This window comes from Marmota flaviventris, chromosome 14 (genome assembly GCF_047511675.1).
Source record: "Marmota flaviventris isolate mMarFla1 chromosome 14, mMarFla1.hap1, whole genome shotgun sequence".
In the NCBI taxonomy this organism is placed as follows: Eukaryota; Metazoa; Chordata; class Mammalia; order Rodentia; family Sciuridae; genus Marmota; species Marmota flaviventris.
The window spans coordinates 35,593,486-35,614,630 of record NC_092511.1 but is presented as its reverse complement, the minus strand read 5'-3'; the positions used below and the strand labels follow the sequence as shown (position 1 = coordinate 35,614,630).

The 21,145-nt window shown below is 37.6% G+C and overlaps 1 protein-coding gene across 1 annotated transcript in view; it reads right to left on the bottom strand.

Moving 5' to 3' along the window:
* Positions 1-21,145, bottom strand: part of Camkmt (calmodulin-lysine N-methyltransferase) — a 374,703-nt gene that overhangs the window by 59,570 nt on the left and 293,988 nt on the right. Inside the window, exons 4-6 of the mRNA XM_027934266.2 lie at positions 3,241-3,301; positions 1,271-1,325; positions 126-189 (exon numbers count right to left, since the gene is read on the bottom strand). Coding sequence (XP_027790067.1) covers positions 126-189; positions 1,271-1,325; positions 3,241-3,301 — 180 coding nt within the window. The remainder of the gene's footprint in view (positions 1-125; positions 190-1,270; positions 1,326-3,240; positions 3,302-21,145) is intronic.

Sequence of the window (21,145 nt, the reverse complement as noted above, 5' to 3'; positions counted from 1 at the left end):
CTGATGGTGTGTGTGGGGGGGACTCTTTTTTAATACCCCATGCTGTCTTTCTTTATATCAATTGTTACTCAGCCGGGAAAAAGGAATGAGCACAACAAACCCATTTTCTATCTGAATAAGGATACTTCTGATGGCCTTTTCATTCCCATCAGTTAACAGAACTTCTTTGACATCTGCAGAAATAGCAACCTGAAAAAAAAAAAAGAAGAAGAAGAAGAAAGAAAAAAAAGGAGCACAGCAAACAATGAGCAAATATGCTTGTCTGTGTGGAAGTGAAGACAGGAGTGACAACCCTTCAGTATCATGCTTCCTCACCTATTTCTCTGTAACAATCTTCAATCTTTTTTCATTTTATGTCTGCATTATTTTAATCATTCAATCAAATCAGTCAATACTTTTATCATTCCATTTGCGGGAGCCTCTATCTTGCTATCATTCTGTTCGGTAATTGCATTGTGACAGCGGATGATGGTATTCTGAGAGGCTTTCATTTGTGGGCTTCTGTTTATCTAGTAGAGCCATCATACAAGGCTGTCACTCTGCCTTTCAGCCTGCTTCTGTCTGACTGCCTGATGCCCTTCATATAACTTTGCATTGCAGGCAGATGGCTTTGTGAGGGTAATTTTTTTGTGAGCTTTGACATGCTCGCACATTGGGCTGTAACCTCGACACATTGTATAAGAGCGACAGGTTTGTCAAATGCCAATCAGTGTAACAATATGCTTTTATTTGTAGAGACATAAAAACTTGTCTAATGCACTGTGCTGCTACATAATATCTCCTGAATACATGACTCAGAACCCAGAGAATGGGGAACGACGTTCCTGAATGGCCAATCTAATTCAAAAGAATCTAATTACTGAGCGCTCTGGATCATGTTTGTTGGTGTAATAATGCAGGCAAAACATTAGCAGCTATATCATGGTGCTCCAACTGTGATTCGCCGGGCTATTCCTGTATCTTAGCAAATGGGACTATAATCTGAAAAAAAAAAAAAATGCTTTCGCTATGGCAAAGAAAGACTGTGCGAGGCCTGGAATGTCACAACAAGCGATATTGACTACACTGGGGTAAAATGTTTCTGCTCATCGAGGCAACCATAAAATCAATATGATCCGAAAGTAAGTCAATCTAGAAGGTCTCTCAAGACCCGGCAGCTTGACCGCAGCTGATGCTGTTGACGGTTCTCTGACCCAGCAGTTGGAGGCCCTGGAACATTTTTCCTTTTGTTCCTCCCTCTGAATGGGATTGGAATTGAGAAAAGACCTACCATGAGCCCAGCCAAGCATGTCATGCCACCCCCTAGCTCACACACAGCAAGGTCCCTGAAAGAGAGAAAAGAAATGGTAGAACCCATACAAATTAGATGAAAATGGTCAGAGAGATATATATGTTACAAGAACAAATTGCCATCTGCAGTAAGAACGGCGCTACCAGGAAGTTGTGGAGACATGACTAGGCTACCTCATGTCGTTTTGCGTTTTAAAAATAATTATGAAATAGAAAAGTCACAAAGCAGGCAAATCAGTGGGGGTTCCCTCATTAGTGTTCACTGCAACATTACCACCGCTGAGCTGAAAAATCTGAGAAGGTTCCCTTTTTTTCCCTTGTCAATGGCGCTGTCTTTTAGAACTAAACTAGCTAGAGTAACGAAAGATAATTGTTAGGAAAGGATAACACTGTTAATCCACATTCATGCCTTCAAAAACAGTTAGACAAGTAAATGAAGAATATATGTGAGTGTGTATATACCTATATTATAGTCACATACAACACACACAAATAGATGCAATCCTGAATTTAAAAAAAAAATCTCAAACAAACATAGATTTTGGAAAGCTGAACCACCCCCATAAAGCACAATTACACAAAGAGCATTTAGCAATTAACACTTAAATCACAATTGACCCCAACACAACACAGCGAATAAACAATGCAGGGACATAATACGGTTAAGCCACAGACCCAGACTGAAGTAATGACTGGGCTCTGGCTTCACCGCTCCAAAGTAAAGCCGCTCAGAGTTAAAGCTCACAGTCTAGTGTGCCATTCTGCACTTACCTTCCCCTTTGTGCCTAAATATCAGCCCTCAACGTGTGACATTCTCGCCCTGGCCCACTGCTCGCTGATTGGAGCTCCAGTCAAGCTTAAGCACAGCGAGATGAGCAAATGCCAGACTTCCAGGGCAGCTCTGCAGCCCAAATTCAAAATTGCCCTGTTCTTATTTTATATGCTTAGATTCTTAAGATTGTTTCTTCTTCCCAGTTCGGGAAGCTTATTACCTCAAGAGGAGAAAAAAAGCAAAATTAAAAGGGAGTGGGGGGAGAGAAAAGGGAGAAGAAGCCAAAAGAGGATATTCATATCTGGAAATGCACTCAATGAGTCTTTAGTTTGTTCAAAGTAATTATAGACTGGTTGGTAAATATGGACCCTTCAAGCATCAAAAAATACATATTATTGACCCAATCTTGTAAGTATATATTGTTAAAACACACACCGTGATCACTAATGGCTTGTCGGGAATCATAATGGGCTGGTTCAGGAAGTATATATTGGATGACTTTTATAAAATAAAATAAGAATTAAAACAAGAAACCTATATTTTCTGGGTCTACCAAACATCTTTAGAATTTTTAAATAAAAGGAATTTTTTTTTCTTTTTCCTAAATCCCACGCACAGGTTGATCTATAATGCATAACACTTGAAAACACTTATTTCTGTAGCATGAATCTGTAATAGTAATTTATATTTCACAAATACATATTGTCAAGCACATAAAAATACCTTTAAAACTAGGGGTGGGATGGCATCTTTAAATAATAGCCATGAGGTGTTTATTTATCAAATATTCTGTAGAGGCTTCCCCAGCAGAAGTTTAAAGAACGTTTTTATTGTGGGTTTTTGTTGTTGTTGTTGTTGTTATTTCTTTTCAGCCTTCACAATCAGTAAGGATTGATTGGAGCTTCACTTTTGTTTCCCCCAAATCAAAGTGAAATAAAATGCCTTCAGTGGAAATCAAAAGCCTTTGACATATAGCAAAAAGCTTGCTGTGCAGTATTAGTACCCAAAGGCAATGCAGATTTCTTTTCAGAAGCAACATGTGTTCCTGGTGAACTTTTTTTCCCTTTTTCTTGGTTTCTAACAATTTAATTGGAAGACTGTAAACAAGGCTGTTTTCAATGTGCAGATTCACTAAACATGATGAGCTAAACATGGATCTTGTAAGTGAAGCTCTGTACCTGAAAACATCCCTGTGCTTGAGGCAGTAGTAAGCCAGGACCTCCTCCGACGGCCAGACACCTAGAAGACACGAAAGGGTAGACGTGTGATTTATGGGAGACACTCCATCATGAAATGGCTTTTAAAAATTAGGCTTAGCACAAACTATCTCAATCCAAATCAAGCTTAATGTAGTTACTACCTATCACGTGTCACGCCCTATGAGTTTCTTTCATTGTTGTTGCTTTTATAATGGTGAGATTTATATCCCTTTCCCCCAGGGTAACAGTTAAACATCTTCATGAAGTTTATTAAATTTCAATCACAAGAGAATAACTAAGACGATAACAATCAAAATTATAGATGTCAAAAATTAAAATTGATGGTATTTCAAGTAAATCTTAATGTTGTACACATAAAATTAAGAAGCGTACGTTGAAGGCATACTCTATATGCAGCCTCTGTAGATAAAAAATAAATGGAGAAATTACTCTCAGAGGAAAATATACACACTGAGGCCATCGTATCTTTTCATATTAATGTTTTAAAATATTTACAATTATTTTCTTTTTTTAAAAAAATCAAATTGGAATACAAAATTAAGAAATTTTAATTTCTCCAGCTTTGGCATATTTTTAAATTTAATAATACATCTTGTACCAAATTGCATGAATGAGCATTTTCTAAAATTATCACCTATAAATTTATTTAGAAGGTTTAGATTTCATGAACATATATGAATACCTTAAAGAAATGTTGTATGGAAATGACAGTTACTGGTGGTTATCATGGGAGCGTAGGGCCATAAGTGCTTTTATATTTTTCCTCTATACTTTTTTATACTTTCTAAAATTTTTACAGTGAGCATATATTATTCCGATAATTAGAATAAACTGTAGTTTTATAAAAATTATATGTTTTTCCCAAGTGATTGGACTCAGGCATGGCTCTGCTTAAGGCTGAGGCAGCCTTGGGAAGAGCTGCCCGTGTTCTGTCTCAGCCCTAAGCACTCTGCCTCCAGGTCTTGATGCAAAGTTGAAATACATCTTAAAAAAAAAAAAGCCTGCTCCCACCCCCAGCCAAGATGAATCTCCAACTTCTAGGAATAAGAGATCCAAATATTTCAGAGAAGAGAATGCCAAGGAAACAGTAAATAACCTATGAGATTCAATGGGTAAATACATGAACAGTAAAGAGGTAGCTGCAAAGAGCATTTGCTGCAGGAAAGCCTAGGCAGATACACCCTACCTCAGCCTCCTGGGCATGTATGATAGGAATGAGAGTCTGGGAGAAAAACAAGCAAGAAAGTATTTGGAATCATATTTAGGAGGAAAGGTCAGAGAGGCAGTGGAGTACAGAAGCAAAGATCACAGGTGCTTTGGGACCAGAATCATTGGACTTCAGTCCCTGATCTGCTTCAGCTGAGAAACTTTGGACAGGTGATTTAACTTCTCTGTGCCTCAGGCTCCTCGTCTGTAAAATATTATAATTGCAGTATCAACCTCATAGAATTATTGAGAGGATTAATGAATAAGATGTAGGCAATACATCTAGAGAACTTCCTTAACTTATAAAATAATAAGTGAAACAATTATTCCAATAAACAGAATATATTGAGAAAGATTTGTACCTGTTCCTATCCTTGAGCTCTGACATGACCCTGAAGTCCTATATCTGGCATAACTCCACATAAAAAGAACTTCACAGAGACCAAAGTACATAATAAAATTCTCTGAAGGAAGAGCCCAAGACAGTGTTCTACACTAAGTGGATATAATTACCACAAGAATGAATTTCTTTATGCCTTTAGTAGATGGCTGTGAGGTTCAAAAAATAATGATAGGGGAAAGGTATTTAACTAAATTTTAAGCCTTGATTAAATATAAAAATGGGACTTAAATGCATAGTCTTTTAAAATAGTTTTATGATTTTCTAAAAAAATTATACAGACTGATTTTTAACTAAATTAAATACAAAAAAATACAAAGGAGAAAGTTTGAAAAAAAAAGATTAGGTAAAATTTCACTACCAGGAATATAATCACTTTTAACATTTTGGACATCATTCCAAAAAATCTTTCTAAGGGTATTTTACACAATTGAGACCTTCTCATGCAGGTATTCAATAGTCTGATTTTGCCCTGCTTGATATGTGGTAGAAAGCTTCCCATGATAATAAAAATATACCTTACTTATACCATTATTTGCAATGATTGCCTAGACATTCTATGTGTGCATCAGAATTCACTTAACCTGTTTCTTCTGGGTAGATATTTATATTAGTTTCAAAGATTTGATATTATAAGGTTATAAATAGTAGTACAATTAAGAACACAACTTTCCCAACATCTGATTTTTTTCCTTAGGTCATACCTAGGAATGGGAAATCTGGTCCAACATCAAGTACATTTCACATTCTGATAAACTGGTTGAGCATTCCTAACCTAGAACCTAAAATCCAAAATACTCCCAAATCTGAAACTTTCTGAGTGCCAACATGATGGGAAATCCCATACCTGTCTTCATGTGATAAGTTGTAGTTAAAATTCAGGCATACTGAAAATATTATAGAAAATTACCTTCAGGCTACATATATGTTATATATGAAACATGAATGAATTTTGTGTTCAGATTTGAGTCCCAACCCTAAGATAGCTCAGTAGGTATATGTAAATATTACAAAATAAAAAAACCCTGAAATCTAAAATGCTTTTGGTCCTCAGCACTTAGGATAAGAGAAATACAACCTGTACCTAACTGTCCTTTGTGAAAACGTGTATCAACCTACACCCTCAATAAGAATGTTTGTTACTTGCTAAGATAGGATTTTATCAATCTATTTTGTTTTTACTATCTGTTATATTTTCATGAATTATATCACTGCCAATCAAAATTGAAATGAGTTACTACTTCATACCCACTAGGACAGCCATTATATAAAGGTCAGAAAATAACAAATGTTGGTGAGGATCTAGTGGAACTTTCCTGCACTGTTGGTTGGAATGTAAAATGAGGCACCTACTTTGGAAAACTGTCTAGCCATTCCTCAAAAAGTTAAATTTAGATTACCACATGACCCAGGGACTCAATTCTTAGGCCTATAACCAAGAAAACGGAAATTGTGTCCATACAAAAATATATTCAAAATGTTCATAGTAGCATTATTCCTAATAGCCAAAATGCAGAAACAACTAAAATGTTCACCAACTGATAAATGATAAATAAAATGTGGTCTGTCATGCAATGAACTATTATTTGACAATAAAAACAAATAAAATACTGATATACATATGACAACATGGATAGAACCTGAAAACATACTAAATCAAAGAAGCTGGTTACAAAGCACCATGTTGTGTGTTTCCTTTTCTTTGAAATTCAGAGAAAAGTGCAGAATAGGAATATCCATAATGACAGAATGTAGTATGATCATTGCCAAAGGCCAGGATGGTTAGGTGTAAATGGGATATGACTGTTGAATGGGTATGAAATTCCTTTTGGAGGTGATGAAATGTTCTAAAATTGATCATGGTGATGGTTGCACAACTCTGGGAATATACTAAAACCATTGGGTGAACTGTATGGTATGTGAATTACACCTCAATAAAGCTGTTATTTTTTTAACAAGATTTCTTTTTCTTATTTGTGGAAATAAAATGACCTTTAAAAAAGATTGTATTTTCAAGAAGTTCCACAAACACAGTTTAAAGAGCACAGAGGCCTATTAGAATGATGAAAACAAATAATAGTACCCAATCCCACTCTCCAGTTTTCCTTCTTTTCCTGAAACTACTACTTTCAACATTTTTAGCAGGCAGATTCTTCTAGTAATTACTTCCATATTTCTATATGTTTGTTTTGCTTATTCTTGATCTTTCCATTTTAGGCAAAAAGTCTACTGACACCCCTTTCCTCCTCCACAAAAGGAAGACGAACACTCTTTGCCTTTATCTCTACTCCCCTTTCCACATCAATCATTGCTTCCTATTCACCTCTCACCATCTGCTTAATGTTGCAGTACAATATTATAGTTCTAGTTTCTCTCTCTCTCTCTCTCTCTCTTATAATTTTGATAAGATCACTTCTCATTGTTGATTTTATTATGTTAGTGAAGTAAAGCTGACTTAGGCAGTAAATTATGATTACTTTTCCTCCATGTGTACATTTTTGTTTTCTCTGGAGTTTATAATTGCCTTTTTTTTTTCCTCCGACTTCAAACTCCCTTTGTGAAATTCTCAATACATTCATTCTCATCATGTATTCTACTAATCCCATGAGCAAGTCTCTCCTGGTACCTTCTGGCCTGCTTCAGTCTAAACTGGCTGCCCTCTCTGCTTGGTGCGTAGCAGCTCACCTAGAATCAATTTTCATTATCACCCCAGGTTTCCCTCTACCCTTCTCTGTGTTGCATCTCTTTGTTTCCTCTGTTCTTTGTTCCGCGCTGTCTTGGTTTACTCCTTCATTCCGGTGTAATACATCCTTTAATAGTTTCTTGAAAAAACAGTGTATGGGAGGCAAATGTTTGAGAATCTGTTTGATTCCATGGTTAATTTTAATCTAGAAACTCTGTGTTTTTCAGCAACTGGAAAGTTTCTTGCAAAGTTCCATTGATTATTTCTTTACTTCCACTCTTCTCTTGAATTCTTATTATTTGGATGCTTGAACTCCTAATTTTTTTCCTTCTTTCCAATTTTTTAAAACCATTTTATACTTTCTTAGAAATTTCTTCAACTTAATCTTCTAATATTTTTACTGTTCTTTTTTGCTGCTATCGTTGTTGATAGTGGTTCTCTGAATACTTCTTTTATGGAGCATCCTGTTCCTATTGCACGAATGCCACATCTTTTCTTAATTATTTGAAATATTAATTGTAGTTTGTTTTATCTTTTCTTATATTTATATAGCCTATTTTATTCAAGATGTTTCTTTTTTTCTGTTTATCAACTGGCATTTGTCACATCAAAAGCTTTACAAAAGTTATCTGGAAATTCTTTGTTGTCTCATTAAACAGAAGAGTAGGAAGACTAAAAGCTGATTGGAGGTAAAGAAGGTTGACGGTGGGGTGGAGTTGAAGTGCTCATCATTCAGTCTGCATAAATCCATTTAATCTCTTCACTGCTTTTAGTATATACTCTGTTTTTGGTGTTCCCCCCACACCCCCAGTTTAACTCTCTAAAGAATAAACCTCCTTGTCCTTTCCTAAACACTTGGAACCCCATCCAATTTGTGTTGGAGTGAATGAGCGCAGTTGTTCAGGAATTTCCCCCTGGAATGGGGATATAACTGATTCTTCTTCTTTTTTTTTTTTTTTTTAATTTTTGGTACCAGAGATTGAACCCATGGGCACTTAACCACTGAGTCACATTCCAGCCTTTTTAACTTTTTAAAAAAATTTTAAGTCAGGGTCTCACTAGGTTGCTTATAACCTCATTAAGCTGCTGAGGCTAGTGTTGAACCTGGGATCCTCCTGTCTCAGCTTCCCAAGCCCCTGGGATTACCAGCGTGTGTGCCACCATGCCTGGGTATACCTGCTTCTTAAACAATGTTTAATAAATTATCCTTATTTTCGTCCCATTCAACTCCTACTCTTATATGTACCTGGTGCCACCAATTCCTGAACCTTTCAGAAGTACCAACTGGGTTGACTGTCAACTTTCCCAACTGTTAGCTTTCTCACATCTGCTAATTCAATGAGTTCTCACACATTTGCCTTCAAGTTTTGAAAACTATATTATTATATGTTCTCTAATTTTATCATTTTTATGTGATATGTGAGCTTATGCCTAAAAATACCTCTTTATAGAGGGTTAGTGAGGTTTCTCAAAGGAATTAACTTTAATGCATTATTCAATCTCTAAGTTTACTTGTAACCCAGAAATATATTATCTTTTGCATATACCTTTGTGGGATAGTTCTGGAGTCCACAACATATAATGATCATTTGCATCTTTCTCAGAGTACATTTTGGCATGAATAAGTTCTGAGTGGTGGGACTTTAGTGTACATTCTGGAAGAATAGTGACTAGCAGGGTTTCATGGAACAGAGAGAAACTCATTGGAAAAATGAGAATAATTTTTAGAAAAACATATAAGCCAAGAACACTCATGGTGATGTCCTGAGCTTTATCAGTCAATTCTAGATGTTCCTGTTACATTCTTAATATCAGCTGATGAATGAGGCAGAGCAGAATGTGCGGAGTGGCACGCAGAGTTGCTCAAGTATTGATCAAAACAAGATTTCACAAAGCATTTTAGTTAATAGTTTATTCTAGAAAACGTGTTCTCTAGAACATATATCATGGATCAGGATACTACCTAAAATGCTACTCAGAGGCATGTAGTTTCCTCTTCCTTAGTGGTTTCTGCATAAATCAAATATGTTAATTTCAGAGGAAAAAAAAGACCTCCTTCATCCCATAAGCCTCTGTAAAGACATTAGGTAAATAAGAGCACTCTTTGGACAAAAGAAGACTTGGATCCAAGTAGTATATTTGGGTTTCCATGGCTGTTTGGTTTCATCGCATGCATTTTCTTGGTTCCCTGAAGATGTTTCAGACAGAGCGGGGCCTGTTGAACTTGTAAGACTTCAGAAAGTCTGTGGCCAGCCAACACCAAACTACCACTGTGAGGAGGGAAGTTTGCAATATGATCTACTTAATGTATGCAACTACTTTGTTGTTACTGTTAGTGAAGTAGTTAGTTTAGAGTTATATTAAATGTCCAAGTTTAGTGGTTAATCTGGAAACAAACACATTCATTAATGACCTGAAGCCTGAGCAAAACCTAAAATCAAGTGACGTGAGTGTCCAGTTAGGTGTGAGACTTCCATTTGGGAGCTTTTGCTTTCCCATAGTTTTCTGTTAGAGGGAAGCCCTAAGGCTTTGACAGACAGCATCCGACAGGTAACACTGCTGGCTCCCTCCTCTTGTGGTGATGGCTTCTCCTTGCTCTGAGATGACAACACGCCCAGCTCTCACAGCAGAGATAAGACTTTTCTGTGATCTGCTGAGGTCTACTGAAGCAGCACCCTTCTCTATCTTCCTCAAACTAAATGATCATGTCCATCACACTGGAGTCGGAAGTAAGGCCTCTCAAATCTGAGACTCAAGTGGAGAGGCCAGCACACCCTTAACTAAGCTGTTGAACCTTCTGAAGAAGAAATGCACTGGTAAATGTTACCAAAACGAAAAACAACTCATACTGGAATGGGGAGGTAAGTTTCTTGGGTTATTTTCAGTGTTTTCCCTGGCTTCTTTTCCTTTAATACAATTCACATTTCTGCTTTGTCACTGATATGTCAACCCAAAGTGAGAATCGATAAAAGGCCTACAGAATGCTCCACAAATAATTTTGGGGCATCTGCTATGTTTCAGGCCCTATGGATCACCAGGGAATAAGATGGCATAGTTACTGGGGCTTCTGACAAGTTGAAGGAGACATTAAATAAATAATCACACAAATAATGTGCCAAATTGCAACTGTAATAAATGCTATGTAGGAAAAACAGAGGGTGCTATGAGCATTTAGCACAAGGGACCCAACCTAGCTGGGGAGAGGTCGGGGGAGGTTGGTATAAAAGGCATGAAAGCTGAGATCCAGAGGATTCAAGACCATAAATGGGGAAGAGAGGGACAGGGATGGAAAGGAGAGCTCTCCATCAAAGAAGAGCCCCATGAAATAAAGTTCTGAAGAGGGGAAGGGCTTGGTATTAGTAGAAATAAGGTTAGTGGAGCTACAGAATGAAAGAGAAAGGAAGAGAGCAGTACAAAATGAGACCGGAGAAGTTGTTAGGGGCCAGACCCCATAGGCTCCAAGGCCATGCTAAGAATTTTAAGTCATACCTTAAAATAAATGCTATGTTTTAAGCAGCAGAATAGCAGATCAGATTTACATTGTAGAATATAACCCTAGTTATTGTAAAGAAAACATTGAAAGGGGGCAAGGGGAGGCAGGAGGAAACTAAGTAGGATCTACTATAATGATCCAGGTGTGAGAGCTGAGGGTGGTTCAGGTGGTGGTTAGTGCAGTTGAAGGAAAGTGGAATGATTTGAGATTATTTAGAGGGTAAACTGACGTTTACTAGTTAATTAATGAAGAGGGCAGTAGGGAGAGGGAAGTGTCAACTGTGACTCAGATCTGGGGCATAAATAAGTGGGCAGATGATGTACAGCAGACACATATAGGATTTTACTTTAATTTTATATGAATTCATGATGCAAAATAATGCCACACTGGGGCCTGGAGTCTGATTCTGGCTCTGCTACTAGCAAACTCTGAGAAACTGGAAAGGAATTTTGCCTCTCTGAGATTTAGTATCCTCATCTGCAAATGACAGCCTTAAGTTAGATTATATTCAGAGAGACTTTAAGCTATAAAAATTCTATTTCTACAATAGAAAACCAGACCTCATGTTCTGGAGTTAGAGCTCATCTTGAATTCCAGCTCTGCCGGTTCTGTGACCTTGGTGAGGTATTTTAAACATTTTAAGCCTCTTCATTCATTCAATTAGCAGCCAGGCCAATTCTAGAAGCTGGGGACACAGCAGTGATTGAAATATGGTATTTGTCTAAATAACTTTAATAGAGGCAATAGACAATAAAAAAGATAATTTCAGGTACTGAGTAGGTTTGTGAAGAAAATAAAACATGTTAATAGAATATAAAATAACTACCAGCTGAGAGGTATTGCTTCTTTAGCCAGCATTGTTGGATAATGCCTGGGTTCTCTTGTTTGTTGAGTACAAGCGATAAAAGTACCTACTTATAAGAGTGTCATGGAATTAACTGAGATATGCACATAAGGCCCTTAGGACAGAATCTGGCAAATAGCACATTTGTTATGATATTAGTTGTTGTTACCAGGTCTGCTGCTATTATTATCACTTTGAAATGCTTCTATCCAGAGAATTATACCAACATTGATTACATTTTTATACCTTCATGGAGATTCTTATTCCTAATTATAATAACCTACAAAATCAAACTTTGGAAAAATGTGCCCTAGCTTTGGGAACTTTGAAAATCAATCTTGAACAAGAATTTCATATATATGGACAATACTTGTTCTACCACTCCAACCCATTAACAGACATGCTCTGAACAATAAATGACCAAGCAGAGGGCTCCCTATGTTTTTGCAGCCTGCTCAGAGAGGACACCAATAAATCAGGGTGGAAGGGAACATCCGCATAGCCCAGAACAATGGGACTGTGACACTCTAACATTTACTGAATGCTGCCACTCCCCAGGCAGTCAGGCAGATGAAGACACTAAGGTACAGGGAGTTTAAGACCACCTTCCCTGAATCAAACAGTGGCGCTGTCACAGAATTAGCACTTACCCCAGGTAATCTGACTCTGGAACCATTATTTTTTGGGGAGGGCGGAGGTTACTGGGGATTGAACCCAGGGGCACTCAACCACTGAGCCACATCCCCAGCCCTATTTTGTATTTTATTTAGAGACAGGGTCTCACAGAGTTGCTTAGCACCTTGCTTTTGCTGAAGCTGGCTTTGAACTCATGATCCTCTTGTCTCAGCCTCCCAAGCTGCTGGGATTACAGGCATTCCCAACTGTGCCCAGCTAGTGCCATTCTTCTTAACCTCTGGGCTCCACTATCTTTCATTAGTTCATAAAATCAAGGGTCCATATGACTTGTTCTGAAATTTTGTTTCTTTCCCTGTTTCTGAAGAAGCCAAAAAATTACGGGAAGTCCAGACAATGAGCACCTGGAAGGAGGAGAAGTGAAAGGGCACAAAAAATTACTCAGGTATTTCAAAAATAAATTCTCAGACTACAAGATGGTTTGTTTATGGTTGTGACCCAGTTAAAACTGCACTAAGATTTAAAACTTCAATTTTAATCTGCATGCCTAGTAAAGTGTTGTCTATGAGGATGTCTATGAAGATAGAAGGAGATCACAACCCTGTCCTGACACCAAGGCAAGACACTAGGCTATGTACCTTATACGGGTTATCTCACTTAATCCTTAAACAACCCTAAATGACACGCATCATCATTATGACTAGTTAAACAGCAGTAAGCTTGAGTGCTATGACCAGGATTTGGGACCACATACTCTACCTCTAGAGTCCAATTTATACTATGTTGTCCCAATATATCAGCCGATTCTGGAATCAAGGAGTAGTTTCTAGTTTTAATGGCCCTGTCAATAATAAATTCAAGGACTTTGGGCAAGTCATATATGATTTTTTTGGCTTCAGGAATAAAATGGGAGAGTCAAGTTGACTTCTGAAGGCTCTTCCCACTCTAAATCCAATGGGTGTAGATCATTACATTTGTATATCTCCAAATAAAAGCTATAAAATTGTTAATGGGTTCTATTTTGTGACAGTTTAAAGAAATTAGACTGGCTGAAATACCTTACTATATCAAAATCCTAAATTTAAACCTCCAGTAGGAAATATTTTAGATGGAATTCAAAATGATCCTAGCAGTCATATCTTCCCTACATGCCTACTTTGTTTGAATTAGAACCACCTTTGTTAATTAAATTTCCTTCAGTGTGGAGTGATTAGGCCATCCCTCAGATCAGATCACCCTTTTCCCTTTTAAAATAGGACTGTGATGAGCCTCAAAAAATCATGTAAGAGCAGTGATGCACCAAATACAAGAAAGAAGAAAGTATTAGGAATAATTGTTATTGTTCCTTATCTTAGGTACTGAGCCACTTCACAACATCGACATTGTTTGTTCTATGGCATACCAAAATAAAACAAGAGCGAGCTTCCTACCAAGTTACTGTGATTCATGAATTTGATTTCTAAAGTAGCTTCCTGTCTTAGAGTCCAGTTTTTATTTCACTTCCAGGTGAACACTGTGGCTAAATTCCAAACCAATTAAAAGCCCCGTGTTCTATGGGGCACATAGGTTCTGCACATGTATGCAAACTTTCCTGGAAAGAAAAGGGTCCTCAGGCTGTGCAAGGGATGGGTGCAAAAGCCACATGCATTTATTAAACAGCCTTAATGTTAGGCTTGCTAGACAACAGAACTTACTTTATCATGTTGTGTGGAGGGTGTGTTCTAGAGTATCAAAACTGCCTGATCCCAAGTTCCCCTTCTTATGGACTTGCAGAAAGAATCACTTCTCTGTGGGGAAGAGGGAAGGAGAAGGATCACCTCCCCTTCCTACAGCAGGAATTGCCGTTAGCAAGTTCCAAAAGGAAAAACACCACTCAGCCAATTGATTTGGTAAGTAAGGCAACATCTTATTGAGGTGCAGTCTAAACCCACTTTAAACAAACCCCTCTCTGCCATTCCATTTGAAAGTTAAGTAGATGATATTGAGATTGCAAAAGAAGAAAAGGAAGCAAAATATGTATGAGAGCTGGCTGAGCATCTCAGCTGTGGAAAATAGCCAGGGCTCAGTCAGTCCTTCCTGTCTCTCCACTCATCATTATGCATTAATATCAAGGAAACATGATGGTCTACTCTCCAGAAATTTCTGCTGCTGCACAAACTTAGGCAGCTCACTGCAACTAATGTGGAAATGTAGTGCTAAGCACGTCTGGGTTGTAAACACAGCAGTCTTGCTCTGCTGGGGCCATCTACAAATGTCTCCAACCAACTTGTGTGATTGTCTTTAACACCTTTTTTTTTTTTAAAGAAATGAATTTGATTTCATTTTCCTCCCCTAGTTTTCAAATAGTCATTAAAAATTAAACAACACTGAGAAAAGCCTTTTATGATTATAGCCTTCATTCTCCTGCAACAAACTAGATCTATAAATTTACGTACCATTGTAGATGTAAATTACAAAATTTATATTCAACTATATTAAAACATCTATTCCAAAAATGATTACCAGTTGTGAAAAGCAGACAGGCTTATCACTTGCTGTCAGTTGTTCATGTCTAGTTAAGCAATAATGTGCTAAAACTGCTCTTTTGTTTTGTGTAAGAATTTTGGCAATAGAAGAAATGAACACTCGGTTAATAAAAACTCAGGCTGCTTTTTGCTTTGATGGAGGAAGCAGCTGCCTGTTTTCATTTGCTGCAGAGCAGCAAAACCCATCAATATAATAAGCAGCTTAGATGCATCCATCCACAGCATCTGTAAGGATATAGGGCTATTCGCTCAAAACCAATCCCTGGTTTAATTTTAACAAAGATGTGTCTGACATATTTGAAAATGCATTATAATAGGTTTTGAAACACGAACAATTTCTCTTTCTTTTAACTACTTTTTACAGATTCGAAAGGTTAGTATACATAGCTGAATGATAGTAATGATAAGAACCAGACCAAACTGTGAGGCCATCCTAAAACAAGGGCAGTGAAGAGAGCAAATCAAGAGGCAGTTATTTGGTTCGCTTCAAAATGGAAGTAATTCATTTGAATGCGATTTCATTCATTTATTCACCCAAACAAATATTTATTGAATCCTTATATGTATTGCACTGGGCTAGAATTCTGAGACCATCATCCCTTCTCTCAAGGAGTTCACTCTTCAGGGAAAAGATGAACATACAAACATAAGTAAAACAATGTGGTGAGTACAGTGTACAGATACACGTTTAGTCTTTTATTTGAAAAAATTCAAATGGGCATACGACACGGTGAAAACTATTTAACATAAAAATTAAAAATCAAATACTGTCTCCTCTATTATACAGTCACACACTTCATTAGACATACCTTTAAGAAAAGACGATCTGGTAGAAAAAAAATTGAATTATGTTTAAACACATGTCAAACTGTTTACTAGTGTAGCCAAGAATTATCACACTTTGGAGAGAAAGTTTTAGGATTTTAAGTTTTGTTTGGACAGCCTCTAATTTTACAGTAACCATTAGATACTTTTACATGATCATGAATACACGACACAGCAAGCCTAATAGAAAATACAAACCTTAAAGCAACTTACAATGTAATACAGTATGCTTTGGCTAGAAATCATGCTAAGAGATTATTTTATTTTAGTGCTAGGTGGCATTCCAAGAAGTCAGATAATTCTAAATCCTCCTTTCTCTGATTCAATATTGGATAAGTGAGCGTCTCAGCATGACAGCTAGAGACTTGTCTGGTGGTATACATGAATGTGAGGTTAGCCATCAGCTTTTCAGGAGATCAAATTTAAATGAGCATGCATTTGCAGAAACATTAAGAAAATGTTCCCATAAATGTAGAGCCAAGGGCTCGCTTCATCAAACATGGTCATTGCAAAGCTGTCTACATGGTTGGGATTTTTTTTTAATAAATGTTTTATTTTGTAATAATTTTAGATCTATAGAAAAGTTGTAAAGACAGTACAGAGAGTTTCTGGTGTTCACCCAGTTTCTTCCACTGTTCACATCTTATAATTCACAAAACCAAAGCACTGACATCTGACATTGGCTCATTACTACCAACTAAACTCCAGGGTTACTATGTAGATGAGCGTTGAAGGTATCTATCAGAAAGTCACATACTGAACCTAAAGGACAATTCTAGCACCTATCACATCTTTCCTTCATTTTTTTCCTTCTTCTTAAGTTACTCTAAATAAATTCATATCAGATTTAAGAGTTAAAATGGGACACAAAATGCATATACCTCAGGGTTTAAAAAAAAAAATCTGACCTCATCAAGTGAACTGTGGAGTCAAGCAAAGCCTTGGATCCCCATTCCTTTGTTGAGCCAGGCAGAATATTATTTCTAAGTCATTATTCACATAGAAATTCTGATTGCCCCTATTCAATTAATACTTTCATATCACAGTGTGATATGGACCCTATAACCAATCTTGTGGCAGCATGAGTTAAGAACCACAAAGAATACAGGGGTCATTATTTTTCACCCATTTAGAGTGTTTATAAAGCATTCACTATGAACCCTCTCTTCTCTGTGCCTGCTTTCTTCCTTCCTCTGCCCCACTGTTTAATGGCCAAGCACAGTGCTTCCAGAATCCTGCAGAGATTCATAGACTTAGGTACTGGTTAATGGTGGTTCCTCCAATAGAACATTGGAAAAGATGCCTCTTGGGAGATTCTGACTATTTACAACTGGTGGTCAAACCTTGGTGTCTCGTGTTTGGGTGACATGCCCTCTAGGCTGAAAAAACTGCTTCCCTAAAATGTAGACAGGCCCCCAGAGGAGACAGAGCCCAGCAATGCCCCCAGTTCTTTCATCCCTCCCTTGATTCCTTTAGTTTCCCTTCTCTCCACCTCACCTTCTCTCACTTTAATCTTCATCCTCGTTTTAATGCCTCCTTTTTCTGTTTAAAACAATTGATAACTGAAAAGCAAACTTTTCCTTTAAAAAGCAAAAAGTAATCATATTTCAATAAATAATTTGTCATAATATCCTCAATATTTCATAAAATACTTTGACATATTTCTTTGCCTTCGATCATAAACTCCGTGAAGAGAGGGAGCTCACTGCTTCCTTCTTGGGTCATGTTTGTATGATGCATGTGAAGGCATGTTGTCTTCATGTAGAACAGTAGCAAACTGTTCTAAATCTGGAACTCACAACAATTAAAAAATAAATCCCTCTTCTTTTGCAAGATATATTTGCTGAACTTTGTGTACTGTATCTACTCATGACCTGATTCTACCTGTAAATGCAATCACAGGTCAATTCTGGTGTGGATAAGTTTCTAATTGCACTCAATCCACTTTCACTGGCTTTCTTATCTATATCCACTATCTGTAGACCTGGCAGGACAATTATCACAAGAAGATAGGATAGATGCTCTGGGGAGTAAAGCTGTCCTGGGCCTGAAAGGTGCCTGCTTACAAGTTCCTAGGCCAGCAACAAAGAATCCACATTCAATTGGCCCTCTTTCTTTAAATCAATCCTCTTGCTTTGTTCAGCGGAGCTGTGTCATGGGTGCTCATATCTGGGGCTTATCTGTGGATATCTACAAACAGGCAGGTCTCTAATCATAGGAGCCTGGAAAGAGTCCTAGAATGGGCCCTTTAAGCGACTTGAGAGAGAAAATGATTCTGTCTGGCTTTTTCCCCCCCTTTTGGTCCCCCCTTCTCTTTGCTATGATAAAATTTGTAACTGTAACCCATATAGCAAAATGTTTTCTCTGAGAATCACAACTCCTTGAGAAGGGCCTTCAAAAATACACTATTTAAGCTGAACCATTGCTTTGCACTTGACACCACAATTATCTTTCTGTTGGGAAAAATACAAAAATTCTAGAGCTGTTATATTTTTACTGGCCCTTTCACACCAGGACACATGAGCGTTCTTAAGTTGAGATCAAAGTGCATGGGCTGAGTAGTTGAGAGCGGAGAAGTCATCACGGTCCCTGTGGACTCATGCTGGATTTCTCAGGAAAGAAAACAGATTTCCTTCTCCTTCCAGCAGCAGAGTTCATGTTATCATGAACTCCATCATTTCTCCTCCTTGGTCCCACCCTCAAAATGATTGAAACAATGGCTTTGAGCCCAGAGCCTTGCATTCCAGCGAGAATTTCTTTTTTCATCCTGTTATGCTGCCCAAGAGCACTGGAGAGATTTTTCCCTGAGCAAATATCAAAGCAGAAGTCAAAATTCTTACCACTATTGACACACACAAAAACAACCTTTTGGAAGAATACAAAATAATGTTTACTATTTTTTTCATGGGTGCTTCTGAGAAATCTCCATGTAAGAAGTAATGCCTAAAGAATTAAGGAGCTTGTTCAGCACAGGGCACGGCTAGTGAAATTGAGTTTGGGCTAGAACCTCAGTTTCCAAGGACACTTCCTTGGTCCCCAAACACCTAGTTTTCTTTTCAGAGTAAAAGATGAGCAATAGCTTAGGAAAGACATCATGATTTGAGTTTGCATCTCCTGGGCAGATATTTTTTTTCTTTTTATTATCTTTCAGGTGGAAATCAATGTTTAAAGAAATGTATCCTGGGGCTGCGGTTGTGGCTCAGTGGTAGAGCACTTGCCTAGCACGTTCGAGTTTTATGTGGTGCTGGGTTTGATCCTCAGCACCACATAAAAATAAATAAATAAAATAAAGGTATCATGTCCAACTACAACTAAAAAAATATATTAAAAAAGAAAGAAAGAAATGTATCCTACTCATTGCAACTTCAGTGTAGTCACAGATGCTTGGTAACTACATTTAAGTCATTTTTGGTTTCTATTTCTTAATAAACAGCTTTATGGAAGCAGGGCTTCCGTGCCACACCCCGACACACTGGCTGGTGGTGGAGGCTATAGATAAACTCAGCTGCAGCTCACCCAATATCACAATCCTGAATTGAGACCAGGAAGCAACATACAATCTTCAGAAACAGTGATCCTCCTGCTCTGGAATTGTAATTATTACGTGCCTGGCTTTATATAATTGGGCTTTTGTTTGTTTTCAGGAAATTTGTCACGTAAATGGTCATTAGCCTTATTTATTCAAATATCTACATGTAATCTGTGTTGCAATTAAGAGGTGGTAGCAGATTCCAACAATTCTTTTGATTACCAGCATTCCAATCATAATAAAAGAGCAATTTTAGTTTACATTGTTGTGTCTAGGGAGGGAGAATCATGTAATATATACAATTTTCGCACACACCACGGTGTTGAGAAATGTAATTTTCTGTGTATTCTCTTCTAAGAATATTTTCAATATTTCTGGATTGTCTCTGCACTCAGGAACAGGATTGAAATCTCCACTTTGGCATTTATCTGAGACTGTGATAGCTCAGTTGTCTGCCGCCAAATGCCAAGATAGGGGGAATCTCATCATCCAGAGACCAGCTGCATGATGGGCAGTTAATAGATATATCAAACCTTAGGATATATGCTAAGCTGAAGAGATGATTGGTTGGTTGATACACTGATTGATTAGCATAGGGAGAATGGGTTTCTTCTTGACAACCTAAGATTATGCTTCAGCTAAGCTCAAATTGCTTACACCTCTTCTATTGGGTTTAAAATTACAGTCCTGTCATCTAAAATCTCTCTTCAATGAAATTTTTACCATATATAAAAATTAAAGGGAAAAAGAAAGTAGGTGCAGTGGATAAGAGTAAATGGAGTAGATACATTTCATGCTACTGTTGTTGATTCCACCAGGAAAAGTTGATATGTAAATCCCCTTGAAAAATGTTACACATTTCATAAACCATTACTGAATATTATACAATAATTCAGGGGAAAAAGTTCAGTATGTTTAAGTCAGTGAACACCATATTTTCAAATACACTCAAGTCAGATCTCCTCTATGTAACACTGAGAATTAAAGGAAAGCCCTCTATTAATCAGGTTTACTCTTTTAGGCACGCAGACCCACCCTTGGACTTGGAGTATTTTTAACTGCTGGCATGCCTTTCGGGGGCAGGGCCAGAAAGGGCAGATTTATGTTGACTGCGGATTAGCTTTGTATCTGAAGCAGCTTAACAGGAGCAGTAACTTCTTTAATTAGCAGTAATGATCCCGAAGACAGTCACATGCACATCTTGAAATATTTTAATATTGTGCCTGTTTCCCACGCACGTAAAATCAGATATGCTTGAAAAATGAAACAAGGCCAGATGAATGAAGGAAACACAACCCTGCTCTATCAAACTCAAGACTGATATGGAATAAAAATCCACCAAGACCTTTCTAGAAAGGGCAACATTTCGGGCTCTACGAACACCTGATAGTCCTAGTTTACAACAAATTCATTAAAAATAAGCCTCGTTTATCATGCCCTGTTTGCAAGGGCCTGTTTAAAGATTCTACCTCTTTGTACTTGAATTATCAGACTGGCTAAAGAAAGGACCTTGCTCTCTCCCCTTCCTTCTCATCCCCCTCCCCCTCCAAAAAAAAAAAAAGCTGGTAAGCTTTAATTCAGCACTTTGAAGAGCACCCCTCCTCTGCCTGAGCAAATAAGGATTTGGTTGCCGAATCACACTGGATAAGTGGTTCATTGAGAATGTTAAAATCTGCATTAATAAATAGGACTGGGCTTCTCGGATTTTCCCTCTTCCTATCAGCT